General features: G+C 42.3%; 1 protein-coding gene across 2 annotated transcripts in view; it reads left to right on the top strand.

Annotated features, from left to right (window-relative positions):
• Window positions 1-23490, top strand: part of si:ch211-214c7.4 (streptococcal hemagglutinin) — a 30270-nt gene that overhangs the window by 3438 nt on the left and 3342 nt on the right. Inside the window, exons 2-6 of one of the 2 annotated variants that reach the window (XM_044191518.1) lie at window positions 12899-13203; window positions 13327-13581; window positions 13779-13872; window positions 20046-20224; window positions 20583-23183. In XM_044191518.1, the coding sequence (XP_044047453.1) occupies window positions 13005-13203; window positions 13327-13581; window positions 13779-13872; window positions 20046-20224; window positions 20583-23183 (3328 nt within the window). In that variant the 5' untranslated portion in view covers window positions 12899-13004. Of the gene's footprint in view, window positions 1-12898; window positions 13582-13778; window positions 13873-20045; window positions 20225-20582; window positions 23184-23490 lie in introns of both variants that reach the window. The other variant, XM_044191517.1, reaches the window with a different exon arrangement.

The following is a 23490-nucleotide window of genomic DNA, read 5'->3' on the forward strand; positions in this document are numbered from 1 at the left end:
ATCAGTCTTTTGGTATTTTTATAGTCGTTATTGTAAAGCAGAAATCTGAGAGGTAATAAAAGCTAATTTCTTTAAAAGGGAAAAGGAAGGTCAGTTCAGTATTATCTGTAATATTATAGAGAGTTTGGTCTAGACGTGCTCGATAGGAAAAGTGCAATGAGAACTTCTGTTATGAAATGGCGCTATATAAATCAAATTTAACTGAATAGCCCGTTCAGATTGAATGCAAACATTAATCTTTTTAATTGTGCGTGAGCAATAGAAATTCAAGCATGCAATTGCCTGAAATTTTCGCTTGATCTGCAGACCAATAGATATTCAACTTACTATAGTATAAGACAAGGAAAAGCAGCAAGTCTTCATATTTGAGAATTTGGAACCATCCAATATTTGGCATTTTTGCTTGAAAAACTATCAAAATAGTTTGATTTTCTGACTTATCGTTGCAGCTGTTACTTGTGAAAGCATTTGGTTCAGGGCTGCAACTGTGATTTAATTTCTTGATTTTAACTGATTTACTGTTTTATAAAAGTTTTTTTATAAAATGTCAGAAAATCCTGAACAATGCCCCTGGCAATTTCTAACAAATCAAGTTGACACAATTAATCAACAATTTATCAATTAATCGTTTCAGCTCTAGTTTGGCTTAGTGAATATCTACCTGGTGGTACTGAACTTCAATCTGTAAAGGATATCATTTGTACCACAGGGACATTGGCACTTTTCAGCCTGTCCCTTCTCTGAGAACTCTCAAAAATCAGGGCAGCTGAATGGAAAGCACAATCCCGGCACAGCGGAGAGCATTTGCATCTGCATCTGCTTGGGAGTCAGCTGCTTTTACATCCTGCAACCAGTGTCAGTCTCAGTCCCACACTCATGGTAATTCAATCCCAACTGCTGCCTGCTTTACTGCATCTGTTTAGGATGACGCTCAGGGTTAAACTATATTTCATCATTAACCCTTCAGGTTTGTTGTGTATCTCCTGTGTTGCTCTTGGCTGTTCAGCTGTGAGGTGGTGAGACGGTGTGATGCTGTAATTCTGGTCACTGTGGTTTGGAGGCTGGTACTCTCCTGCCCATTAGGATAAAGTGGTGGATGCTGGCACTGCATTTTTAGGCACTCAGTCTGTCTGGGACTGTGAAGCTGGGCTCAGTGCACTATAATTATTGAAAGAGTGGTTCAGCACTTTCATAGTCTATTTGTTAGTTCACTTTGGTAGCCCTGAATGCCATCCCAAAGACATATTTTGCTGTGCCGTGCGTATTTGCAGTGGTACATATTTCAGCATAGTATAGTGTGTTTGTGTGGGGTGTTGCGATATACCAGTATTGACGATAATGGGGATATTTGAAAATGAAATATTGTAGGCACTCGGCCAAAGTTCTACAGTTGTTGTTGCTCCATTTCTGGTGCCTCCGCTAGCTGGCAAGCTAACAGGTGAGTCCTCGGATTCGTTGTCGTTTTAGGCAGATGCTTTTTCCAAAGTCGTCAAACAGCCTTATCTTTGTTGGTAATTTTGCCATCTACGATGTAGAACCCAAAATACTTCCACACATTACTTCTCAGATGCACAGCTTTGCTGCTAGTGTCCTCCTCCATTTTTATTTATTAGCTTAGTTTACTGGTAGGTCAGCAGGGCAAGCAATAGGTCACGCTGGTAGTGAATTTTAAAAGTGCCCTCTGCTGGACCACAATGCAAACTGCTTCAAATGGTCAGTTGCACATATAAACTAAACATTCTGACTTACTGAATTACTGTTCGAATATCAAATTTTTTTCCTTTGTTCAAACGAAAGCTCAAATTTCTTACAAAAAGTGATAGCCCTAGTTTTGTGTGTGTGGCTAAAAATGAGTACATTTGAACTAAATTTAGATTTGATTAATTTTCTACTCAATTTTCCATGTGTAACAACTGTCTCTACTGAAGCAATGCTGTATATTTTGATCTTTTTTAGTTATTGATCCAAGGCTGTCTGAGGTGAATCAAAGTGCACAGCAGCTGTTTGTTTGTTTGTTTGTGTTGGGCATATCCTGTTATGATCCTTTGCGCTGCCTCCTGTGTGCATGAAAGTCAATCCTGTGTACTCAGTAATTTGTTTGTTTCACATAGTTCAGGGGTGTGGCTGTGGGTTTGGGTGGCTGTCAGAGAGGCAGGCAGGCGAGGTGTGGGATCATTGTCCATCTGGCCTCAGCTCACCCTGCCCAGTCAGAGGCATGGTAACCGATCTGGCCCTCGGGCTCTCCAGTATTGAATTGACTATCTGTCTGCCTGTCTATAGCCAGTTGGCTGGTGCACAGGAGAGTAGCCGCTGGCTTTAATATGGCAAAACTGATGGCAGCTCGGGCATCTCTACAGCCGACCATGCTTGATAGAATTTCTTAATTTGGTTCTTTTTTTATGTGAAAGGCTTTTAACACACAAAAATGTGTTTCTGTTTTTCTCATGCCTGCACAGCTGGAAAATAAAGATTAAACTGTGATAGACTAGCAGCCCTTAATGAACAGTTTGAACTTGCATTCAGTCCATCCTTCCCTCTTTCACCCTGCAGCCTATTTGATATCCATGGGTAACTTTTTGGGTGAAGTTACCCGCACCAGCTGCTCCCCTGACCCGTTGCACAAGTTAATCCACTCAAACCCACCCCCACTCCCTAGGCATCATGCCTGAGAGGGTTATATGGTGCGCAGTGCAGATAATATGGCTTGTCTGCCCACCGTCCCTCTCCATAGTACCCAAATGTGTTGTACTCAGTTATACATGCAAACACTTAAGATGATCATAGTTGTTGTTGTTTCTGTCTAGATCTGATGACATGCGCACAAATGCATGCACTCACTCCTTCCCTCCTAGATTGATGATATCACTCTACTGCCTTTACTCTCTCCACTGTCCGCCTGTCCTGGTTGGAAGCAGGTCCTGGCCGGTACTTTCTGAAAACCCTGCCAGGTTTGGAACAGATGGTAACCCATTTCCCTGCAGCCTTTCAGACCCCTCTGCTGCCACGGTAGTCCATCCTGTTTTGACTGCCACTCCCTTAAAGGCTAACTGGCTTAGTCCATTTAACTTGTAGCCACACTTAACCACCTGCTCCTAATGGCCTTATTGAGTAGCTTACAGTCACTTAGCACATGTTAGTGTCCCATATGGAATTGATTAGAATAAGCTGCATGCTTAATGTCAAGCCCAACCCCCCTGGATGAAAGTGTTTTGTCCCATAGAGCATTCTAACATCTGGTGAGTAGTTTTTTAATCTGTTATATTTTGTATCTGTGCAGACAGTGAGCAGACTATTGTAATGCTGTGTAATTCCTATGGAACTGATTTCCTCCACTAATCTAATTAAAGGTATAGTTATAAGCCATGTCCCCCGCCTTTTGTCTACCGTATATCATACTTGTAGGAGGGGTTTCACGTTGCTGAGGTACACTTGGGACAATCTGGGCTAATCATTGTAGCTTTATGACAGAGTAGGAGTTTGATCTTAGTCTTTAGTTGGATGTTTTCCAGGTGCCTTTCCCTCCAGCACAAGTATAAAGGAATTGTCATGTGGTGTGTTGTCTGTTAGGAAGGAATTAATTTGTTACTCTGCAACAAAATGTGTTTATGAAAACGTGTTAAATTTTATCAACATGTTGTGGTAAATATGAATTGTTCCAGAGAAGACTCACATAGCATTGACGAGGTTTTTCAGACATGGAATTTTTGTGGAGTTTTCAAACTGCAGATGATGAATGTGTCAATGTTATTTAACCATTAGCATTTTATGTGTGGTTGCTAGTGTTTTTTGGGCACAAGGCTGTATCATCGTTTAGGTTTGGACTTTGGGAATTGGGCTTTACTCAAAATGTTAAAGCCGAAGTTAATTCCTGATGTTGGGCTAGAAGCTTGATCAGGTCATATTGTTTCCTCGGTTAACTTTGGATAAATTACTGCTCACTAACACAGGGATTCATGGCAATGAGATACCTTGGAGAATGCAGTTTGTAGACAACAAGTCAGCTTATTCAGGACCGGTATTTTTCAGTGCGACTGCAGTCTTAATAGGATAAAATACGGTGATGTAGGGCTTGTCAACACTTGCAGACAGTCTTGTTATTTGGACAGACAAAGAGAAGCCCGTCAGTCAGTAAGATCATTGAGGGTTAATGCGGTTCTTTGTCTGCATGGAGTGCCATTCATCTTCTTGATAGTGTTCTGCAAGGGGTGAGGAGCCTCTATAAATAAAAGGTCCATCCACAAGCATCAACAGAAACTGGCTGGGGAAGGTGCCAATGAACAACTTCAGGTGGTGTCCAGGACCTGGTGGTGAGGCAAAAAAAAATAAAGAAATGGTAGAAACTCTTCTGAAAGCTATAGAATGGGATGGTGCATCTTTAAATGTTCGTCTGTTTTCTTGGCTTTTATACTTTTCTATTCTTGTCTGTATATATATTTTTTTGTGTATGTGTTTACACCACCAACTGCTGCTCAAATTGTTTTTTTTTTTTTATTGTAAAATATTCAATATCGATATTGCGAGTATAAATATATTTTATTATTTGACAAATGGTTCTTCAGCAAAGTACCGCAGGATGAATAAAAAGTAGTCCTACCCAGCCATAACCCTTCACCTCCATGAGGGCGTTCACTAGATGGGGAAGGGAAAGTGTTAAGCAGTGCTATGGCTTTGTGTGATGTTTTTATGTTCATCATCGACTATACAGGATGTTGACAACAGAAGTCGGAAACCAATGATTAATGTTGGAGTGTTTCCTTTTTCTTTGGCATAATGCAGCCTAAATGCATCACTCTTATTGTATCAGAACAAAGGCCAAATGATTGCCAAAAGCAGGTTATATACTTGTGTGTTTCAGTGGATTTTTTAAAATTTATTTTCACAACAGCAAGAATTTTCTCATTCATATCTTTATATTGTGTCTAGTGTTCTGGCCAGTGGTTATTCTTAAAAGGACATTTCCCTTTGTTTAATTTTCATTCCTTTAGTTGGACAGATCTATGTTGATAAAACACGTGTTTATATTAGTTGCTCTTAGTTTTGCATTTACTATAACAACATTCAGAATGGACAGTGTAGGTTTCTGATGGTGATAACTAAGAACACGGGTTCACCTTGATTGCATAGGCAACATAATTGGGTCAAACCACATAGAAGATTTATGCTAGGTTATTTTTTAATGTAGATGCGAAGTGTAGTAAGCTCTTTGTGGTTTGAGTTTTTGTGAAATTATTAAAAAATATATAAAGGTCAATATCCAGGGCCCGCAGTTGCTTTTACTGTCCCTCTACTAGGAACATAAGCTTGAATTGAAAAGAGCTGTTGTGTGATCTTTACTAGACTGATGGGGTGTACACACAGTATGTGTTTCAGTGGTTTTGTTTCAGTGAGGCTTGTTGAGACACTGTAAGAATGATACTAGTGTCTCCCTCCTCCCTCAGTGTCTCACAAGGAATGGGGCTGTTTCTGTGTGTGTTTTCTCGCCTGTTGGGCAGCCTGAGGTATGCATCTAGTGATTAATAGGTGTTGTCATATAGACCGTCATCTCCAGCCTACTCACCATGGCCATGTCTCATCTGTGTGGTAGAACAGGTGGAATAGTGTCTGGTTAATAAGTTGTGGACAGCTGAAACTTGTGCATATTTTTTATATTTATGTGTGTGTGTGGGTTTTTTTTTTGTTTTTTTGTTTTTTTTTTAATGTTTAAGAAAGAGACTGTCCCTGAAAATAGACCACACATGTCTGACATTGCCATATGTTTCCTAGATCACAACAGAGGCATTACTCAAAACCAGAACAAGAAATCTGTTCTGAACTGATGAATCCTCTTGGATGAGTAATAAAACTTCTTCCATAACAGACGGCAGGTTCAGTTGCCTCTGTCTTACTACTATTGACCTGGACGACAGAGAATTTTCATACATACAATGAATTTCCCTTTGAACACGTCTGTGCTTTTCACAGCCAGCGGGACACTGTGCCAAAAGTCAATAATGGCTATGTTACACTGACATTGATAGTTGCTGACAAGCTACATCATCCTTCACTGACTTGATGTTTATTGGTTGTTTCTAACCTGGTGCAAGCTGTCGCCATCATTGTAAAATCAGATTGTTAGATCATCTTGTTGGAGAGAAGACACAGTGAGCTTTAAGCACAGACGTATTTTGCCTACTGTGCTGTGAAGGCCAGATAAATTACTATTTGCAAATGCGTTCAGCCAAACCAGGTCTAAAGTGGCTAAACATCACCTAATCACTTCCCGTTACTGAAGCTCAGCTGCATTTCCTTGCTGTAGAAATTAACTTTTTTCATGAAATCATACTAAAGTTATAAATGTATTATAATTCATTAAATACTATATTTTTGTTTTGTTGTAATTAGGGAAAAATACAGAATTTGACCAGTGTATTAGATTTCACGTATTAATGAATGAAAAAAATCTTATTTCTTGAAAAACCTTTTTTCTTGGTAATTAAGTTTTAGAAAATATAATAGACACCAACAAAGTGGCAGGGTTGATTAGAGAGTGCTGTCTGGTCATGTAGCCAAAATCACATTTTAATCCCATTGGTGCAAAATCAGTGCAGTAAAATAACTAGTTGCCCTCTGAATCTGATGTCTGAGTTGCATCTCTGGCTTTGTTAATACGTGACAGTGTTGTAGCCTTTTTTTGGTTATCATAGTTTCATAACACTACATTATTGTCCCTTTTTTTGTGCCATGGAACACAGTGCATTTCTGTTCAGTGTTTTTCTTCTTTTAATGATGCATTCCCATCCTTAGCCTGTTTTTAACTTACAAAAGCTTGTACCTCATTGTACAACACAAGCCTGACTTCATTAGTCCTAACAGGAGAAGTCACAAGTAAGTTTTGTGATACTGATCTAATCCAGAGCACAATGTCACTTACTCAAGAGCGGAATCGAATAGATAGAAATATTGAAATTGATATGTTCCTTTTCTTGACCTTGTTTGTGAAATACTCTCCAAGGACTCGTGATGTACTCGTGATGTGTTTGTGTGTCAGAGCGAGAGAGAGAAAGAGAGCTGCAAAGACTCTTGGTGTGCAGAGATGGAGGCAACTATTCAACGTGTGCTCTGTAGTTCACACACATACAGAGTGACAGAGCGGGAGAGAGAAGAGAGACATACAGCTCTAAACACTCACTTGGTTATACAGCAGAAACCGCACTACTGCCTTGTATGGTCAGATGGAGCAGCAGGCCTTTATACACACACACACACACACACACACACAGCCTCCTATTTCTCAATCAATTTACCTACTCACTTTTATGATTGTTTTTAGATTCTTCCTTGATCATTGAAGACTGGTTCTGTAAATTGTGAAGGTTTTTGTTGTAGTAGACAAGGATTGGAGTGGAAGTGTGCAGTTTTCCCTGCATCTGGTCTGTTCCTCTGAGACTGAAGCCTGAGCTCAAGGTTAGGAAAACCCCTTCCTTTCCCAAACACAATTAAACCTCTTGTTTTGCACTTTATTCCACGCCCTCTTCCTCTTAGACTTTTCATTCTTGTCTCTCAGTTGCATGTGCACACACATACATTTGTGTCCCCACTCGGACCCTGAATACTACCTGTTTTCTTCCTGTGTACGTGCCTATCCCTCGGACACACACCAGAGGAAAGTTAATGAACAGACAGCATGGCTTCATATATCATTTGTAAACAATGTCATACTCCACTCACACTGTCTGCTGAACACTTCCAGACCTGTAACCACGGTCAAGTTCACCAGGCTGGCTTTAGTTTGTTTTTCAAATGTCTAGAGGTGCGGTTCTAGTAAGAATGCAGAGATGAATCAAGTGTGCCTGTGGAATTGAAAGAATGCAGGAAGTGGCGGGCCACCAAATTCCAGTTTTCACTGTATTTTCTATTTTTGTGTGTCTGTGTGCGTGTAAATTTGTGCAAATGACAATTTCACATTATGCACACTTTCATCCTACACATTCTTTGCTCACTCACACTGTCCTCACACATTGCTACATTTGATGCATGTACACACAGTGCGCACACATTCATTGGACTCCCTATGACCCTTTCACTCCCTACTTGGTAATGCACATAAACACACACTCACACAGCCAGCTGTCATTGTGTAGCCCTGAGGAGTCTTGAAGTCAGCAGAGCTGGAATGTGGACGGGACGGATGTGCTCTTGATACCGCTGCTTCTTTAGGCATGCACTTTCTGCCATTAATCTTGGAGCAGATGCAGCATTGGCATGAATCTTAAAGTAGAAACTCAACATCGGGCAACTGAAGTGGCTAGTTTAATATGCAAACTAGGGCTGCAATTTCAGATTATTTTCATTATCAATTAATCTGACAATATATTCTTGATAAACCTATCGTTTGGTCTAAATCACTGTCACAATTTCTCCAAGCCTTAAGTGATGTCTTCAGATGTCTTGTTCTATCCAACTAACAGACTAAACCAAAGAGATTCAGTTTACCATATACTTAAGACAAAGAAAAGCTGCAAATCATCATCATCATCATCATTTGAGAAGCTGGAAGAACAAAATATTTCTTATTTTTGGTTGAATAATGATTTTGAAGGGTTGATCGAATATCAGAATAATTGTGGATTATTTTTCTGTTGATCAACTAATTGATTCAGCTCTAATATAAAAAAGCTCAGAAGGAAAATTAGACCTTGAAATGGCTGAAATATATGTTCAGAATTTTCCTTCCCGGCTTGGGTTTGTGTGTCTGAATTGTGGGTAAATGCAATCTGTTACACACTCCTAATGTGTATTGTCTCTTTGTTGTTTTTTATAATTGCAGCATTGTGGCAGCAGTCTGGTGCAAATCTACAGATGACATTAAGCCCCAGCATCAGTATAAACAGCCCCCCTTCCTCCACTACCTCCAGCAGTCTGCACAATGCATTCCAAACCCCTTGCCATGCTCTCAACACAGCTAAATCCCACTCTGCTTGTATTAGACACAGTATTAAAAGTGACCCATTTTGTCAGGCACCGCTTGTAATGTCTGGACGTGTAGAGCAGGAGACTGAGAGATGGGGTACGACAGATATAATTAAACCGCCTCTAGACAGAGGTCAAGAGTAAGATTTAATGACACACAAGGCCATATTCCTTTTATTAGAGGAAGGGGAATGTAAATACTACAGAGGCCACTGAGTTCTTTCTCGGTCTTAGACTCCCTCTAAAAATCTTACAACGTGATGGCTGCATTTATAAACACACTCTTCTCCCGCTTGGGCTAAACATACATAGCTGCAATTTTTTCAGCCTTTGTCTTCATCCCAATACTTGCAACTCATTGTTATTGTCACCAGGGGTATTGAGCTAATTGTGATATTAGCCATCCTGAATATGGTTTTAAATAGTCAGTGAACTAGGATTTGTTATGCAAATGTGGACTGAGAGGATGGCAGACAAAAGAGATTTTCTTGTATTTCATCAAAATGCATGCGGCTGTTCATCTTGACCAGGAAGACCATTTTTTTTTTTAATAAAAAAATAGCTGCTGCTATTGTTGTGCAGTCATTTTTCTGAACATAAAATCTGAAACTCTGACTCAACATGTTCCCAGCTAAATGTCAACAGCTTGTAGAATCCCAACATTGCGTGTAGTATCAGTGTCAAGTGTTTCCAAATAGAAATGAAAACAAGCACCAGTGCTGCTGAGCAGTCCCGCTGTAATTTAGTAAAACATCACTTATCCGCGCGTGCGTGGATGGGATTTTAATGTTCCTTCACTCCTCTGTGCTGCATCACATATTGCAGCTGGTTAGAGATGATGCCTTTACTTGCCCAGAAGGGGGTCATCACATTCTGCTTTCTGCTAAGCCCCTGGCATTAGTAGCTGGACTGGTCCAACTCCCTGTCTCAATGCTCTTTCCGTTTGGAGCAGCTTCTTCCTGTCTGAATAAACTGGGTGGCTTTTATTGACAAGAAGAGCCACCACATTTCCTCAAAGAGCAAGTTTGACCTGATGTAAATACTTTTTTATGCAAACATGCCAACTCGCTAACCACTTCTCTAGGTGCTTTTCTGCCTTGCCCAGCACATCAGTGGTGTGAAAAGAGACAGATTTGCACTTGATTTTTCAGTGTTATATTTTGTTGCATGTATTCCCAATTTGCTAATGGCTTCAAAACCTCCATTCATATAAATGGAGTGATGACAATGGATTGCGTAACACTGTCCCAAAGGCTCTGCACATTAGCTAATTGACCCTCATTTAAGGCTTCATATTTTCAAAAGAAGGGACAATCCAAACATTGTAGTGGTAGGCAGGTTACTCTCCACTACTCGTTCTCCTCTGGTCTCTGTGGTTACAAATCTCACACAGAAAGGAAGCCAAGAAAGACCAGAGAAGGCAGCACAAGTGAAAACTGTTTGGGTCAGCCATGGAAAAGTTACCAGTTGGCCTTCAAAGGATAGGACGTAATTACTTTGTGCAAGAGATTAGGGGGTTTCAGTGAGTGAATGTATGGGTGTTTGTGTGGCGTATGCTGGGAGGTATTCAATGTTATCAGCACTAAACTGGCCAAACAAGTTATTCCAGAATTGGCACCAAATGGTTCATTTATGCATTTGTCATGATTGATTGATTGAAGCAGTGTTGTTGCTTCGCTAAACCCTAGTACATTGATACTAAAGAGTTAAGACTTAAAGACCTTGTAAACAGTGTGCAAAAGTAACAGCATTTTTGGATCTAAGACTAACAGTGCCACAGTATTGTGTTACCTCAGATGTTAATGTGTAACTGTGAGGAAACAAATGTTTCCTGAACTTTGGACAAGAATGAGTGCTGCTTCTCCGAAAAACTTCATTTTAAAACGTCTGTTGGAAATTTGTCAGTTGGAGATAAATACAGATGCTTTATCCATCCTAAAGGCAAAAGTTTATAGTCCTTGATTATTACTCTACACTGTGAGGCTGTATAAATGCAGTCAGTAGTCTGTCTGTGGAAAACTTTGCTCATTGGAACTTTTTTCCAAGATGTTTTTAGTTATCTGGCTTAATGGCTTGCATATCATGCATTGTCTACTGCCATGACCCTCCTTATTAGTTTGGACTGAAAGGGCAGAGTCTGCTCTCTTTCTGAATTGCTGTCATGGTCTGTTCATTGTTATTATTACTCTTGCCTTTCTTATCCCATCTGTTTTGTGTACCATTCCTTGTGTTCCTTAAACTTTTTTATAAATCTCTTTTTATTCTTCCCTTTTTTTTTCTTTTTTCTTTTTTTAAGGCTTGTTTTGTTCCATTACTTTGTCATATTCTCATAAGTCTTTGCTCTTTTTTTCTATCCATCTCAATCTTTTTTAATTTCCTCTTCAGTCCATCTCTTGCACAGCTAGTTTCCTGGGCCATACAGAGCTTCTACTGGCTACACAATCTGTGTAGCAATTTACTGGAAGCAGATCTATTAGCAGTGGGAGGATGTGACCAAGGAGTAGAGAGGAACAAGTGGCTATAGGATGGGGAAAAAGGGGAGAAGCTACTGTGGTCAGAGGGGCAAAGTAGTGGGGAGTGTGGGTGGAGGGGATGATTGGGGGGGTAAACCCATAATGGATCTGGGAAGAGCTCTGTCCAGCCAGAGCAAAAGAGAACTTGACTGAGGTTAATGAGTTTAAGACCTATATGACTCTACTCGCATACATCTTCCACATCTCCCCCTTCCGCTTCCTTTTCTCAAATTACTCAAAACCGCCTCTTATACTCTACATTCATTTCAAATTTTCCACTAGTGCTGTCAATTAAGGAATCTCCCAGCACACAAATCTCTGTTAAGCGATCACAGAATGACATGACAATCACCATCTGTATCTGCTTAACAGAGAGGAAGACAATGGCCAACAAATGGGCCATTTGGTGCTTGTTTTCCACCTCCTCCCTCTCCTCGTCTTCTGGGCTGTGTCATGTCAGGAGATTGTGACCTCTCTTTGCTTTCAGCGCTCCAAACCACAGCTTTTTTGCTTTCAATTTCAAGATGCTGGACGCCATTAGGAGCACAGTCACGAGTCATCGGTTTTTGTTGTTTTTTTTTGTTTGTTTTTTTTTATTATTCCTGCCCCATAAAATGTGTAGTTAAAACAATCCACGGTTGCTTTTTGTTGTGGTATTTTTATAGTGATTCCTAAGTCTGTTTTGGTGTTGCAGGTATATTGATGCATTATTTTTATGGTAGTTCTGTTAGATGGGTGGACTAGTCACTGTGGAGGAGAGTGGCTGGTTTAGAGAAAAGATTTGTTGGCATCTCCCGCTGCTCACTTCCTCTTTTTCAGACTCCCCCAAATTCCTTGGAGGCCCCTTACCATAAATGGCACTTCCTTTTGGCATGTTTGTCATATGACTTTATGAGTAGTACAGCATGGTTCAATTCTGTATTTAAAGGTCGGGTATGCGATTCTGGTGACAAATACCATAATCAGAGTCAACAACAACAACACAGCAAGTAATGTAACTAACGTTGGCTAGGTTGTGGGTTAGCTTAGCTAGATTGTGGGTTAGCAAACTGTCGCTACAGTTGCTGCTGCGAAGCTAACAGCCAGAGGCGACGAGACAGTTTCCCAAAGCCAGCACACCAGCTCCAGACAGCGATACTCATAACTCTCCTACTATAGCTAACACACAAATCATGACTGGCTGGATTAGTGTTGTGTGGCCCGGTCCAAGCCACTTGGTTTGTTTCACATTTACAGAGCCAGGGCTGTGTACAAACACCAGATTTTTCAGCACACACACTGAACGGACAGCTAGTGGACCGTGAGGAGATATTTGTTGAATTTGACAAAAAAGACAAAGAATGTGTGGGATTAGAATCGCATACCCCACCTTTTTTTAAGAGGAGTTGTACAGTCCTCGACATCCTTGTGATCCTTGTTTTGTTGTTTTTCAACAGGATATTAAAGTGTGAGAGTAACTGGCCACGACAAGTGTGAGCCCCTGGACCTTGTCAGCAACAGCAGCGACATCAGCAGACCGCACCTTTTTTTTAGGAGGAGGGAATGAAACCGGATGGGGTTACCATGGAAACCACGGAGCCCACTGAAGCTGCAGCAGTAGCGGAGCCCTCCTCATCGCAGGACAACATATCAGAGCAAGCCCCATCACAACCAGAGGAAGCTGCAAATGATGCAGCACCCGGGGCTGCTCCGAAGACCAATGACAAGCCGGTGGCAGCAGACCCCAAAGGCAAACCAAAAGGTTTTGCAACTAAAACACAGCCCACCGCCAAATTTGCTGGGGCCTCGGGATCCAACTCACGGCCAGGTACTGCCTCTCACCGCACGGTGAATAATGTCAAATCCTCTAACAATGTTTTTGCAGCTGCAGTCAAGAAAACGACGACAACTGCAGCAAAAGTATCAACAGCGGGGGCTGTACCTAAAAGACCAATGGGTGTAGCAGCAGTTTCCTCCATGGTCAAGAACCAAACTAGAGTGCCTGACAAGAAGCCTGTTGGACTGGCCAGGAACACCTCTGTTGCTGCTGCCACAGTAACAAATGGTACCAAACCAACAACAGTGAATGGCATTGCTAAGAAGAGACCAGTGGCTGAGACTGTTAGACCCAAAACCACAGGCAAGTCTGAATTAGATAAGTAAAACTTGAAATGAATAATACTTATGTCTCATTTCATGTTGTCTGAAAATATTCCATGCAACTTCTCTGCTTCCTTTGACAACCTATGCTTAAACATCTTTTCTTTATTTAGCTCTTTCTGATTTCTATGCAGTCTCATTTTCATGTTCTTCCATTTTTTTATTTATTTTTTGCAGCAACTGCCAGCAGACCAGCGGGGTCCACTGCCCCAAAACCCAGCACTTCGACCACAACAAAAGCTGGTGGTGCTGCTGTTTCAAAGACCACCAGGTATGCATGCCTATCACAAACAGAACGTGGGTGATAAAGTAATATAAACAGCCAATTATGCTGTGTCCATAGAGCGCTCAAACACAGACAAATGAATAAAGTTATGTGGTTGGGAAACCCCCTTTTTTTTTATTTTACTGACAACAGCACTTTTCTCTTTCTCCCTTTTCCGCATTGGGTTTCTGTTGGTCATTCACACACAACTTCCACCTTTCTGGGATCTGAACTTTTTTTTTAATCCCCCTTACAAACTGGATGAGAGGGTGACTTTATCTTGATGCCCTGAAAGAGAGCAGTGGAGAACGATGTTCATTGTGGTCTTTGGGCCGTTATTGAGTCAGATTTCACTTTGTGTGAGTCATGTTAGCAGAAATAACCTGAGACAGAGGGCCTTAACAGAGGCAGCGATACTGAAGAACTACCGCTTTGTCCCAAACATAACCCCTGGAAGAAACCAGCCCCACCTCCCCAAGGCAGAGAGCTATTGAATCAGATCATAATCCCTCTTACTGAGCTGGTGGTTTGGATTGAGAGTGGTCTTGTTGGACTAAACTTGCTCAAAGTGCTCCCTTCAAATGATCATTTTGGCTGTTTGGTTCAGCTATGAAATTCTACAGTCATTTACTACCATTTTGACTAGAAAGCTTTTGTTAGTAAAGACTTTTTTTACTTGAAATAAATTAAAGATATCCAGGTGAAATACAGGCTTTTATAATCTTCTGCCAAATATAATTATCAGCTGGTAGTCAAAGCAATAACTACAAAACATTTGTCTTCAAATGTTTGTAAAATTGTGACTCCAAAATCTTTTAACATGATTAATGCAATAGGCATTTGTGTAAATTAAGTGATCTGTCTCTAAAGTTTGTAGAAAGTAGATCATAATACACCAAACCAATGTTCTGTACTAAGAGCCCTGATTTTATTCTCTCTCCAATTGTCTTCCTTCTTAATGATCTCTTATTAAATGAAGGAATAATGTGCTGCGTCAATGTTTTCAGAAGCAGCACAGGGTCATTGCTTTCTTTCTTTGCTATAAGAAATAAAACACCTAATTGTGTATAACCATCTATACCTCAGCTCAATTTCCTATTTTACACTGAATACATTGTTAGGGCCGAAACTAAGTTATTTCCATTGTTTATTTTTCCCTTTTTTCCCCTATTAATCGACTTATTGTTTAGTCTATGAAATATCAGAAAATGGTTATATAAAAAATAAAATAAAAATTTTAAATCCCCATCTCAAGTTTCTGGAGTCCAAGGTGACTGAATATCTTTTTTTTGAACTACTGGTCAGACAAAACATTCCCAGTTTACAATTTTATATATGACCGAGTAAAGCAGCAGCTAGAGAATGGTTGGTTGTAGTTTTTGCTTGATAAATTTTGATTGTTTAGTACGTTGGATTTTTCAAAAGTGACCATGATCACTTTTATGTAGTATTTTTAATACTGTGGCACCATGTAGACTCTGGCGTGATGTGAGGAGTGGTTGCTCTTGATGTTCTATACAATACTTGTGTGTGTTTGTCTATGTGTGTGTGGAAGGGTGTATACATGGACAAACTCGTCCTCTGCATTAATCAGATGAGGCATTTCAAGTGTTTGGAGTCTGATTACGGTACTACATCATCCTTATGTGACTGTTCCCTGGCTTGTTTGCTGGGACATGACATCAGGCACCCGCCTCTCTGCTTGAGACACAGAGGGGACAACAGGAGAACAACAACAGATGTTGAGAGATAATGCGTGTTGCATTTCGTGCCACCTGCGTGTGATGGCAAAGTCAGTGGCGTATCGAATCCTTTGTGTAGAAGTGGTGTGCTTTTCAATCAGTATTGGTGTTCATGCTGGCTCTCTGGCAACACAAACAGACCTTCTCTCAGCTCAAGCAGCGGCTTTACACTGAGAATGATAGCACTAACAATCTATAGCAACACATGCAACAGAATTGAAGGGTGTTTTAAGAATTTGGCAAACTACCTAATGACATTATTTAGCTGCAACACACTGGCTGCTGAGCCTCCTCCTTGTAATTTTGCAGCCACCTCCTTATAATTACAGCCCTGCCATATTGTTTCTCATATTGCTGAGACAACAGGAGTCATTGTTGCCTAAACTGTTGCCCAGGAACAAACATTAACAATTTTCAAGTCAAGTATCTGCAGGTGTCTTTAATGTAGACCAATTGAGGTAAACAGCATAGACAATAAGGCCCACTAAGGATAACGTGCTGCTGAAATGTAGTGCTAGTACTAAGTAAGTGTAGTACTGCCTGTGGCCAATGTAAAGACGAGCCTCTCTCATGAAGTATTAATGGTAATTGGCCCAAAGGGAGGCATGAAAACACATTGGATTTTTAAAGTTACAGTATGTAACTAAGAAACACATGCATGTGTAGACACACAATCCATCTGAATAACAGGAGGATGTCTTTGTCTCAGTAGTTGATGAGAACCCCTGAAATTTGGAGTTAAAAAAACAAATGTTTTTAAATCAGGCACCTGCTTTGCTCTGCTCCAATGATGAGTTGTGGTGTCCTTGCACTGTCCACACCACCCCCTCTTTCAATCTGCCTTCTCTTCCCCCTTGTCCCTCTTTTCTGCCGTCTGTGCATGTACAGCGCCAGGCTTTTGGCCAGGATCTCCTCAAGGCCTCCTTACAGCCCAACTTCCATCTAGTTGTCCGGTATTTCTAACTCATTCATCATTTAGCTCCATTACAGAGACTGTGAAAATCAGAGTGTAGTTGTGTAACATGAGAAAGACAGTGATTACAGAACAATCAGTAAGATGATTAATATTCAAAGGGTCACCATTGGGAACAGAATTGCTGGTCGGTAGTACTTTTTGGCCTTTCAGGTACAGAATATTCCCTCATTATTCAAAAAATAAATGGGCTGTAATGGAGCATATATCAAAATAATACCAAAGCCATTGCATTGGCCTTAGAAGAATGGCTTGGCTTTGCGCAACACAATTTATTCTTGCTCATTTCTCTCTCATCTCCCGAGTACTTATGTTTCGTCCCATTGGAGATAAAACTGTCATTTCTCCCCGACAGTCTTGGCAGGGAGCAGGATTACTGTCCTAACACCAAAGGCCAATGGCCATCTATCACAGTGACAGTGCGTGCCTAGGGCCTAAGAACCAACACTGTCTGCCATGCTATTGCTAGGCTGCAACACTTGCTCTAAACTCTCCACTGACCTGATTTAGGCCTACACTCTTTATTGTCAAGGAGATAACTCTAGGCCCACACAAACCCTAGGAATGTGTGCGTCTCCGAGGAAGGAGTAAAACAGCTGGTTTTGGACAGCCTACAAGCCAAACAAGGTATTGTTAGGGTGCTCCATTTCCATTTGTTGTCTTGGAGGGGGCCCTTGAAGTGATTGGGGGCAGAAGAATGTGTAACTGCATTTTATTTGTAGGATGAGCTTACTGCAACAGGGACAAGTACAAGTGTACCTCCTGGCCAAGCCCTCTCCTTTCTCTTTGGCTTGATTAAAGTGTGTGTATTGTAGTTTTTTTTGTGTTAGAAGGAACAAGAGGAAAGAGTCATGGATGAATGGTGTGGCTTCAAACCCCCCCCCGGCTCATGTTTACACTTTGATTTTTAGCCAAACAGATGTTGCAGCTGCTCAGTATGTTAATACCACGGGCGTGTTGTTTGCATCTGTCGGAAACATTTGTGAATATTGACTGTAAATCAAGCCATAAAGTGCATCAGTGACTTGTCCCTGTGCTGACCTTTGCCCTTACAAAGACCTCGTGTTTGGTCATTAAAATCCTGTAGATGGCTGTGTAGTGCCTCTGATCCTCCCTTTGGACTGTGATTTGTATTGATTTCAACCCTCTGTTGGCAGGAAATGTAATCCATACTAATACACCAACAACAGAACCACCAGCCACCACCCACAGGCAGTGTGTGGAGTACAGGCATTAATGGGTCTCTCTGTGCCATCCCTATGGATCAAACTTTGGAGTTGTGACTAATCATAAAACAATGGAGGGAGGGAGGGGTTGGTATTATATTGTGTCTGTGACCTCCCCTTAACTCTTATCTTCATTTCTGCCTCTGTCTAATTTCAGTCTCACTCACTTTCCCCTTAGGAAAAAGTCATTCACTCAGTTTTGTCTGCCTTCATTTCTGCTGTAATTGAGTGGTCCTGTCAATTCATGTTTTGCTTGCATATGAAACTACCCCCAAAAAAAAAAAAAAAAAAAGTTCATACCAGTGCTGTTCATCTCAGTGTCTGACACACTTTCCAGTGTTTGGGCTGCACTTCATATACAACCCAAATCTTGTGTCTAATAGCAGCCAATTACAGTATCCCTATGAGTCCACGTCTGTGCAGCGGTTGTCTGATCTTGGGGAAACAAATGGTCATTGTAATGGTTACTGCAATGTGGGAGCGGTATCTGTATGCGGGCATGCTACTCCGCTGGAAGCCATCAAAAGTCAGTGTGTCTCTGTCAGTTCATGTCTACATCATTTACCATATCTGCAGACAAAAGAAGACATAATGGAGATTGTTGTAATTGGTGTTGGTCACACGGTTCCTTATTTTATTAGAAACAGATGTCAAACTAATTGGTTACAGTGCCAAGGTTTTGCATTGTTTTTGCACACCAGGGTTCAAGTGTAGAAATAATGAGGGCCAGTACTGCCTGCGGCTGACGACTCGCTCATTTAACCAACTGACTGTTTGTTTGTTTGTTTGTTTGTAGCCAATGCAGCAGAGCATTGCAGCACAGACTACGTCACATTCTTGGAGCCTGACGAGGCAAATGTATTGTGTTGAGATTTCACAGAGCCCAGTATAGCACAGCACAAGCAACATTCAGATTTTTATGTAGGTTACTGCTCCTCGTATCACTTCACTGTACGTCTGATGCACAGATATTACTGTACATTTCAGTCCTCAATACAAGTCACTTTCACTGATTCTCAAATTTAATCCTGTAACAGGGTGTTGGCACACGGAAGTACTTGATAATTGCATGCTTCAGTTGAGCTGCTCAGAGCAGGACTGTTGTTTTTTTAGAATAAGACTTGCCTATTGGGCCTTCATGTGGCTCGCAGTAAGGCCCTGAAATACACAACTGAATAATAACACAAATAGTCTTGCCTCTGTAACATAAGATCCCTACAACTATATTACATGTGCTACATTGCTTAATGCTACAAAGAACTTGGTTATTAATTGAAAAGGCTGGCAACCTCCATTTCCCTCTATACCCCATTTTATTTTATGTTCCAGGGGAAATCTGCTGGATTCCTCTGTTCTTTCAGTGCAGACAGTTATATCTTTCAAAGTTTCTCATATGAGCAGATGATAGAACAAGTAAAAGACTGCTGGAAGAATCACAATGTGTTTTTCCTCTCTTAGTAAAGCAAAAACGAAAAATATGTGGCCACAGATCCAAGTCAAATGTCATTGTAATAATTGCACTAACCAGCTCTACCAGTACTGCTGATGAGATTGTTGTTTAACCCAAACCTGATGGGCCGTGAAGAAAGTATCAAGTTTTCGGTTTGGGCCTTTTCATTACATAAAGCCTTGGGCTTGGATGGGTTATTTTCAAATCTGGTTTTCCAATAATTTTGTCTTTCTCTCCATGACTGCGCCTGTCAACTGAGCCCATGCGTATCATGTATAACAAGTAGATTTGCATTCGCAGTGCCCAGTGGGGAGAGGGAAAGAGACAGAGTGTAGCCAAGGCTTACGTTAGCTGCTGTTGTTATTATTATTATTATTATTATTTTTTTTTTTTTTTAATTTCTCCCAGTCATCCTCCTTCTCATTACACCCTGTCCTCGCCTCTTGGAAGCAATTGGAGAATGAAGAAGGCATTGCATTATGGCAATAGATGGATGGTGCTGTGTTAATGGGTTCCAATTGTTAAAATTGCTTTTGTGGTTTACATTAGGACGGGTTATTATTATTATTATTATTATTATTATTTATTATGCTTGTAAATGCATATAGAGGCAAAGTGTCTGATTTCATGTTTGGATTTTTGTCGGCAAGGTGAATGGTCAACAAAAAATAAAGCTGCTACAACTTGTGTGTGTGGTTTGTTTTTTTTTTGTTTTGTTTTTTTAAGAAAAGAGAAGAAAAAAAATCAGTGTTTGTATGCCACCTGAGTCTTTCTTTCTCTGCCTCCAGGGCTGCTACAGGTCCCTCAACATCTCGACCTGCATCCACCACATCCAGGACCACCACAGCTACAACCAAGCCCTCCACCACCGCAACTGCCAAAATCGCAGCTTCTAGAGTTACCACAGCATCCTCTACTGGCAGGACCACAGCAGCACAGCCTCCCAAAACTGTTGCTGCTAAGAAAGGTTAGAAGTTACGCCTTGTTCTGACCAGGAGACGCTCTTCTGAAGCACATCTGATGGCTTTGATTAGACAGTTTCAAGTTGTTGGCCTATAATAAAGTAGCAGTGTTTTGATTTTAGTCCCAGCAATATCTTATATGAATGTGTCAAAAAATTGTTTATGAACAGTTAATTCCTATTAATCTGTGAACTGGAAACATATTGTTGAAGTGTGCCTGTGATAGAAGTATTTTTAATTGCCAGTCTGAGATAAAATATAACGAGATGCTCAGCTAACATTATGTGTGATTAACAAAAAAATGTTTTATTACTGAGAATCAGATTGGGTGAATTGATGTTTGTTTTTTTCTCTTTGTGCCAGATGTCAGTCGTCCACCTTCTGCTGCAGTGGCTAAGAAACCTACAACAGCTACAACATCTGCTGCCACCAAAAAACCTGAACCCTCCAAACCCTCAGCCACCGTAAAGCTCAACTCTGCCTCCAAATGGTCCACAACAGCGAAGGCAGCAGACCTCAAGGTGTCACAGGCCAAAACTCAACAGCCTGCAAAATCTACACCCACAAAGAAACCTGTAGCTGCTGTTCGGTTCCCTGCCCTTAACAAACCGCCCCTTGGTCGAACCCCACCTGCCTCTCCAGCCAACAAACCTGCAAACAGCAGCACCTCTCAGACAAAACGTGGAACCAAACCCACTCAGGCTGTCTCACCTTTCACTGCTGCCAAGAAGACAGGGGTTACAAATACTACCACACCTGCTGGTGCAGCGGTAGCAGCTGCCACAGCAGCGACTGTGCTAGCAGAAACACAAACGGAAGCTACAGTGTCCTTACCACAAGGATCATCCCTTGCTGCCTCTGCACCAGAGGTCGTCCCTCCCCCAGTCTTGGCCGAGGATACCACACCAGAGGTGGTACCGCAAAAGACTGCTCAAAACCATGCAGCTGCTTCCTCTCCTTCACAAAGCCCTGTCAGGACAGCCTTACCACAAACATCTCCACCCCAAAACCAGCTAGAAAGCAGTGCTCCCTTACTAACAATGCAGGAACAGACACCTGCCCCAGCTGAGTCTACATTACCACCAATGGCCTCCCCTCCAGTCCTGCCTGAGGAGCCTGTTAACCTGTTGACAGACCAAACCCCCTCCACATCTAATGCTCTCCCAGAAGCAGCAAATGCCATCTCTCATATCGTTTCTCCCACTAATCTAAATGAGGAGGATGAAGATGAAGAGGAGAGGGAGGGAAGCCAGCTGGTTTCAGTGTCTGAAATGAGTGGAACCACACAGCCCACAGAGGAGTCTCGTCCTGGGTCAGCTGGACCAGTAGGAGGGTCTGCTTGGAGGGCCGGTGGCGCCTTGCTCTCTGAGCTGGACTCTGAGGAGGTAAGCGGCAGCCAGCAGGGCGCGTCTGAATTGAGCGCCCCTGGTGTTCTGGAGGGCACGGAGAGCATGGACGATCTGGGAGACGGCAGTCTCAAAGGAGCCATTGACATGGAGGGAGCCTCAGCAGGTTCACCTGACTTTGAGAAGGTTCCTGACATACCAGTTAATGACTTTGATGAAGACGAAGATGACGATTATCGGGTGTGTGACATGGATGTGGGCTCAGAGCGAGAAGATGAACCACAGAGACCCAGGCATGACAATGATGTGGATGATGAGGAGGATGAAGATGTAGAGATGGCTAGTGAGGGGGTGACAGAGAGTGGGCTTGAAAGCTATGGCAATGCAGATGAGGATGACTTTGCTGAGGATGAAAGGCTGGACAACTTGAACAGAGTGGCCCAGCCGCCACCGCCCCCTCCTCTGCTGCCCTCTGCCCCCGCTGCTCAGTGGGACCAACCAAACCCCTTTGCTGATCCCTGGGCAGAACCTCTTCAGCTGCAACAGGTTCTTGAGCATGTCTCCCAGTCCGTACAAGTGGCTGGAGTGAATGCAGCAAGCCCTTTGGTAGATCCCTGGCAAACAGACTCTGAGACCCCAACTCAGACCCAAGCCTGGCTAGAACTAGGCTCTGCTCCTCTTGTTCCTGAAAACCAAGAAGCTCCCCATCATTCCTCTGTCAAAGATGAGACACAAAGTCTACAGGCCCAAATGTACATGGATAAGTCCAGCCTAGCTCCAATGCAGACCCTCGCCCCAGCTCCCCTCTCTGCCCCAGGAATGTCTCTGTCAAGCACCCTGAGCAGTGAGACCAGCACACCCGAGGAACTCTGTGACTACAGTCGAGACGGGAAGCTCCAGCCTCAAGATGCGCAAGCTGCGGAGCTTTCCCCGCAGCCTGACCTGGACATCCACTTGGTGAGAGGAGACAGGGAGGGAAAGGAGGAGGCTGAGGCGGAGACCCTGCCTGCTGCTGAAGTACTGGGAGGCCCTGCAACTGCCCCCACTTCCAACCCCTCCTCATCCTCAGTAACAGAAGATGAGGCCAGCGACACAGAGGGAGAAACTCAGTTGGATGATTCCTTGGAGAGTCCAGCGGTCAGCAACATAACCTTTGACAGCCAGGCTCAAGCTCAGCGCTGCCTGTCCACTGTGGAAGAGGGAGAGGACGAGGGTGGTGCAGGTGACGACTCCACCCCACCCTCGGCTACATCGTTGGCATCTTACGGCTTTGACACCATGACCACAGCTTCAAACTCCAACGCCCAGTCCACAGGGGAGAGCTGCATCAAGAGCCCTGGCATCTTCTCCCTGGAGGAGCTGCCTGAGGAGACCAAGGAGCCCTGTCTGATCCCGCAGCCTCACACTCAGCCGTGCCTCGCAGAGCAGCAGTACATCGAATGTGGGAAGCAGGAAGTGGAGTCTGCTGAGCATGTCGGGGAGGAAGTGCCGAGTCAAGAGGAAGCCCTGGATGCTTTGCCAACTCCGAGCACCTTGCAGCAACCGGAAGAAAACCCAGATGACATCCAGCCTCCCTACTATTCTGCTATCTGTGAAAAAACTGAGAACTCTTTTGCAGGTAATGTATAATCATTTCCCTAACAGCCCAAGTAATGTCCCTTAACTCCCTCTGGCCCTGTTCCAGCCTCCCCACAATATCTCACTGTTGTAGTTCCTGTCGTCAGTGTTTGTCCTGAAATCTCTGGGGGTGGACGTAACTAAAGTTAAACAAAAAAATAAAAACAGAGAGCAAAAAAGGGAAGAAATAAAGAGGACAGCAGTGGCACTTCCCTCTAAAATAACATTTCCATGATGAGTATATGGCTTAAATTCCTGTATGTGCAATAGCTACTACTATTTACTCATAATGTGTGCGCGTGCCTGGG

Source organism: Siniperca chuatsi, linkage group LG3, assembly GCF_020085105.1.
Source record: "Siniperca chuatsi isolate FFG_IHB_CAS linkage group LG3, ASM2008510v1, whole genome shotgun sequence".
Taxonomy (NCBI): domain Eukaryota; kingdom Metazoa; phylum Chordata; class Actinopteri; order Centrarchiformes; family Sinipercidae; genus Siniperca; species Siniperca chuatsi.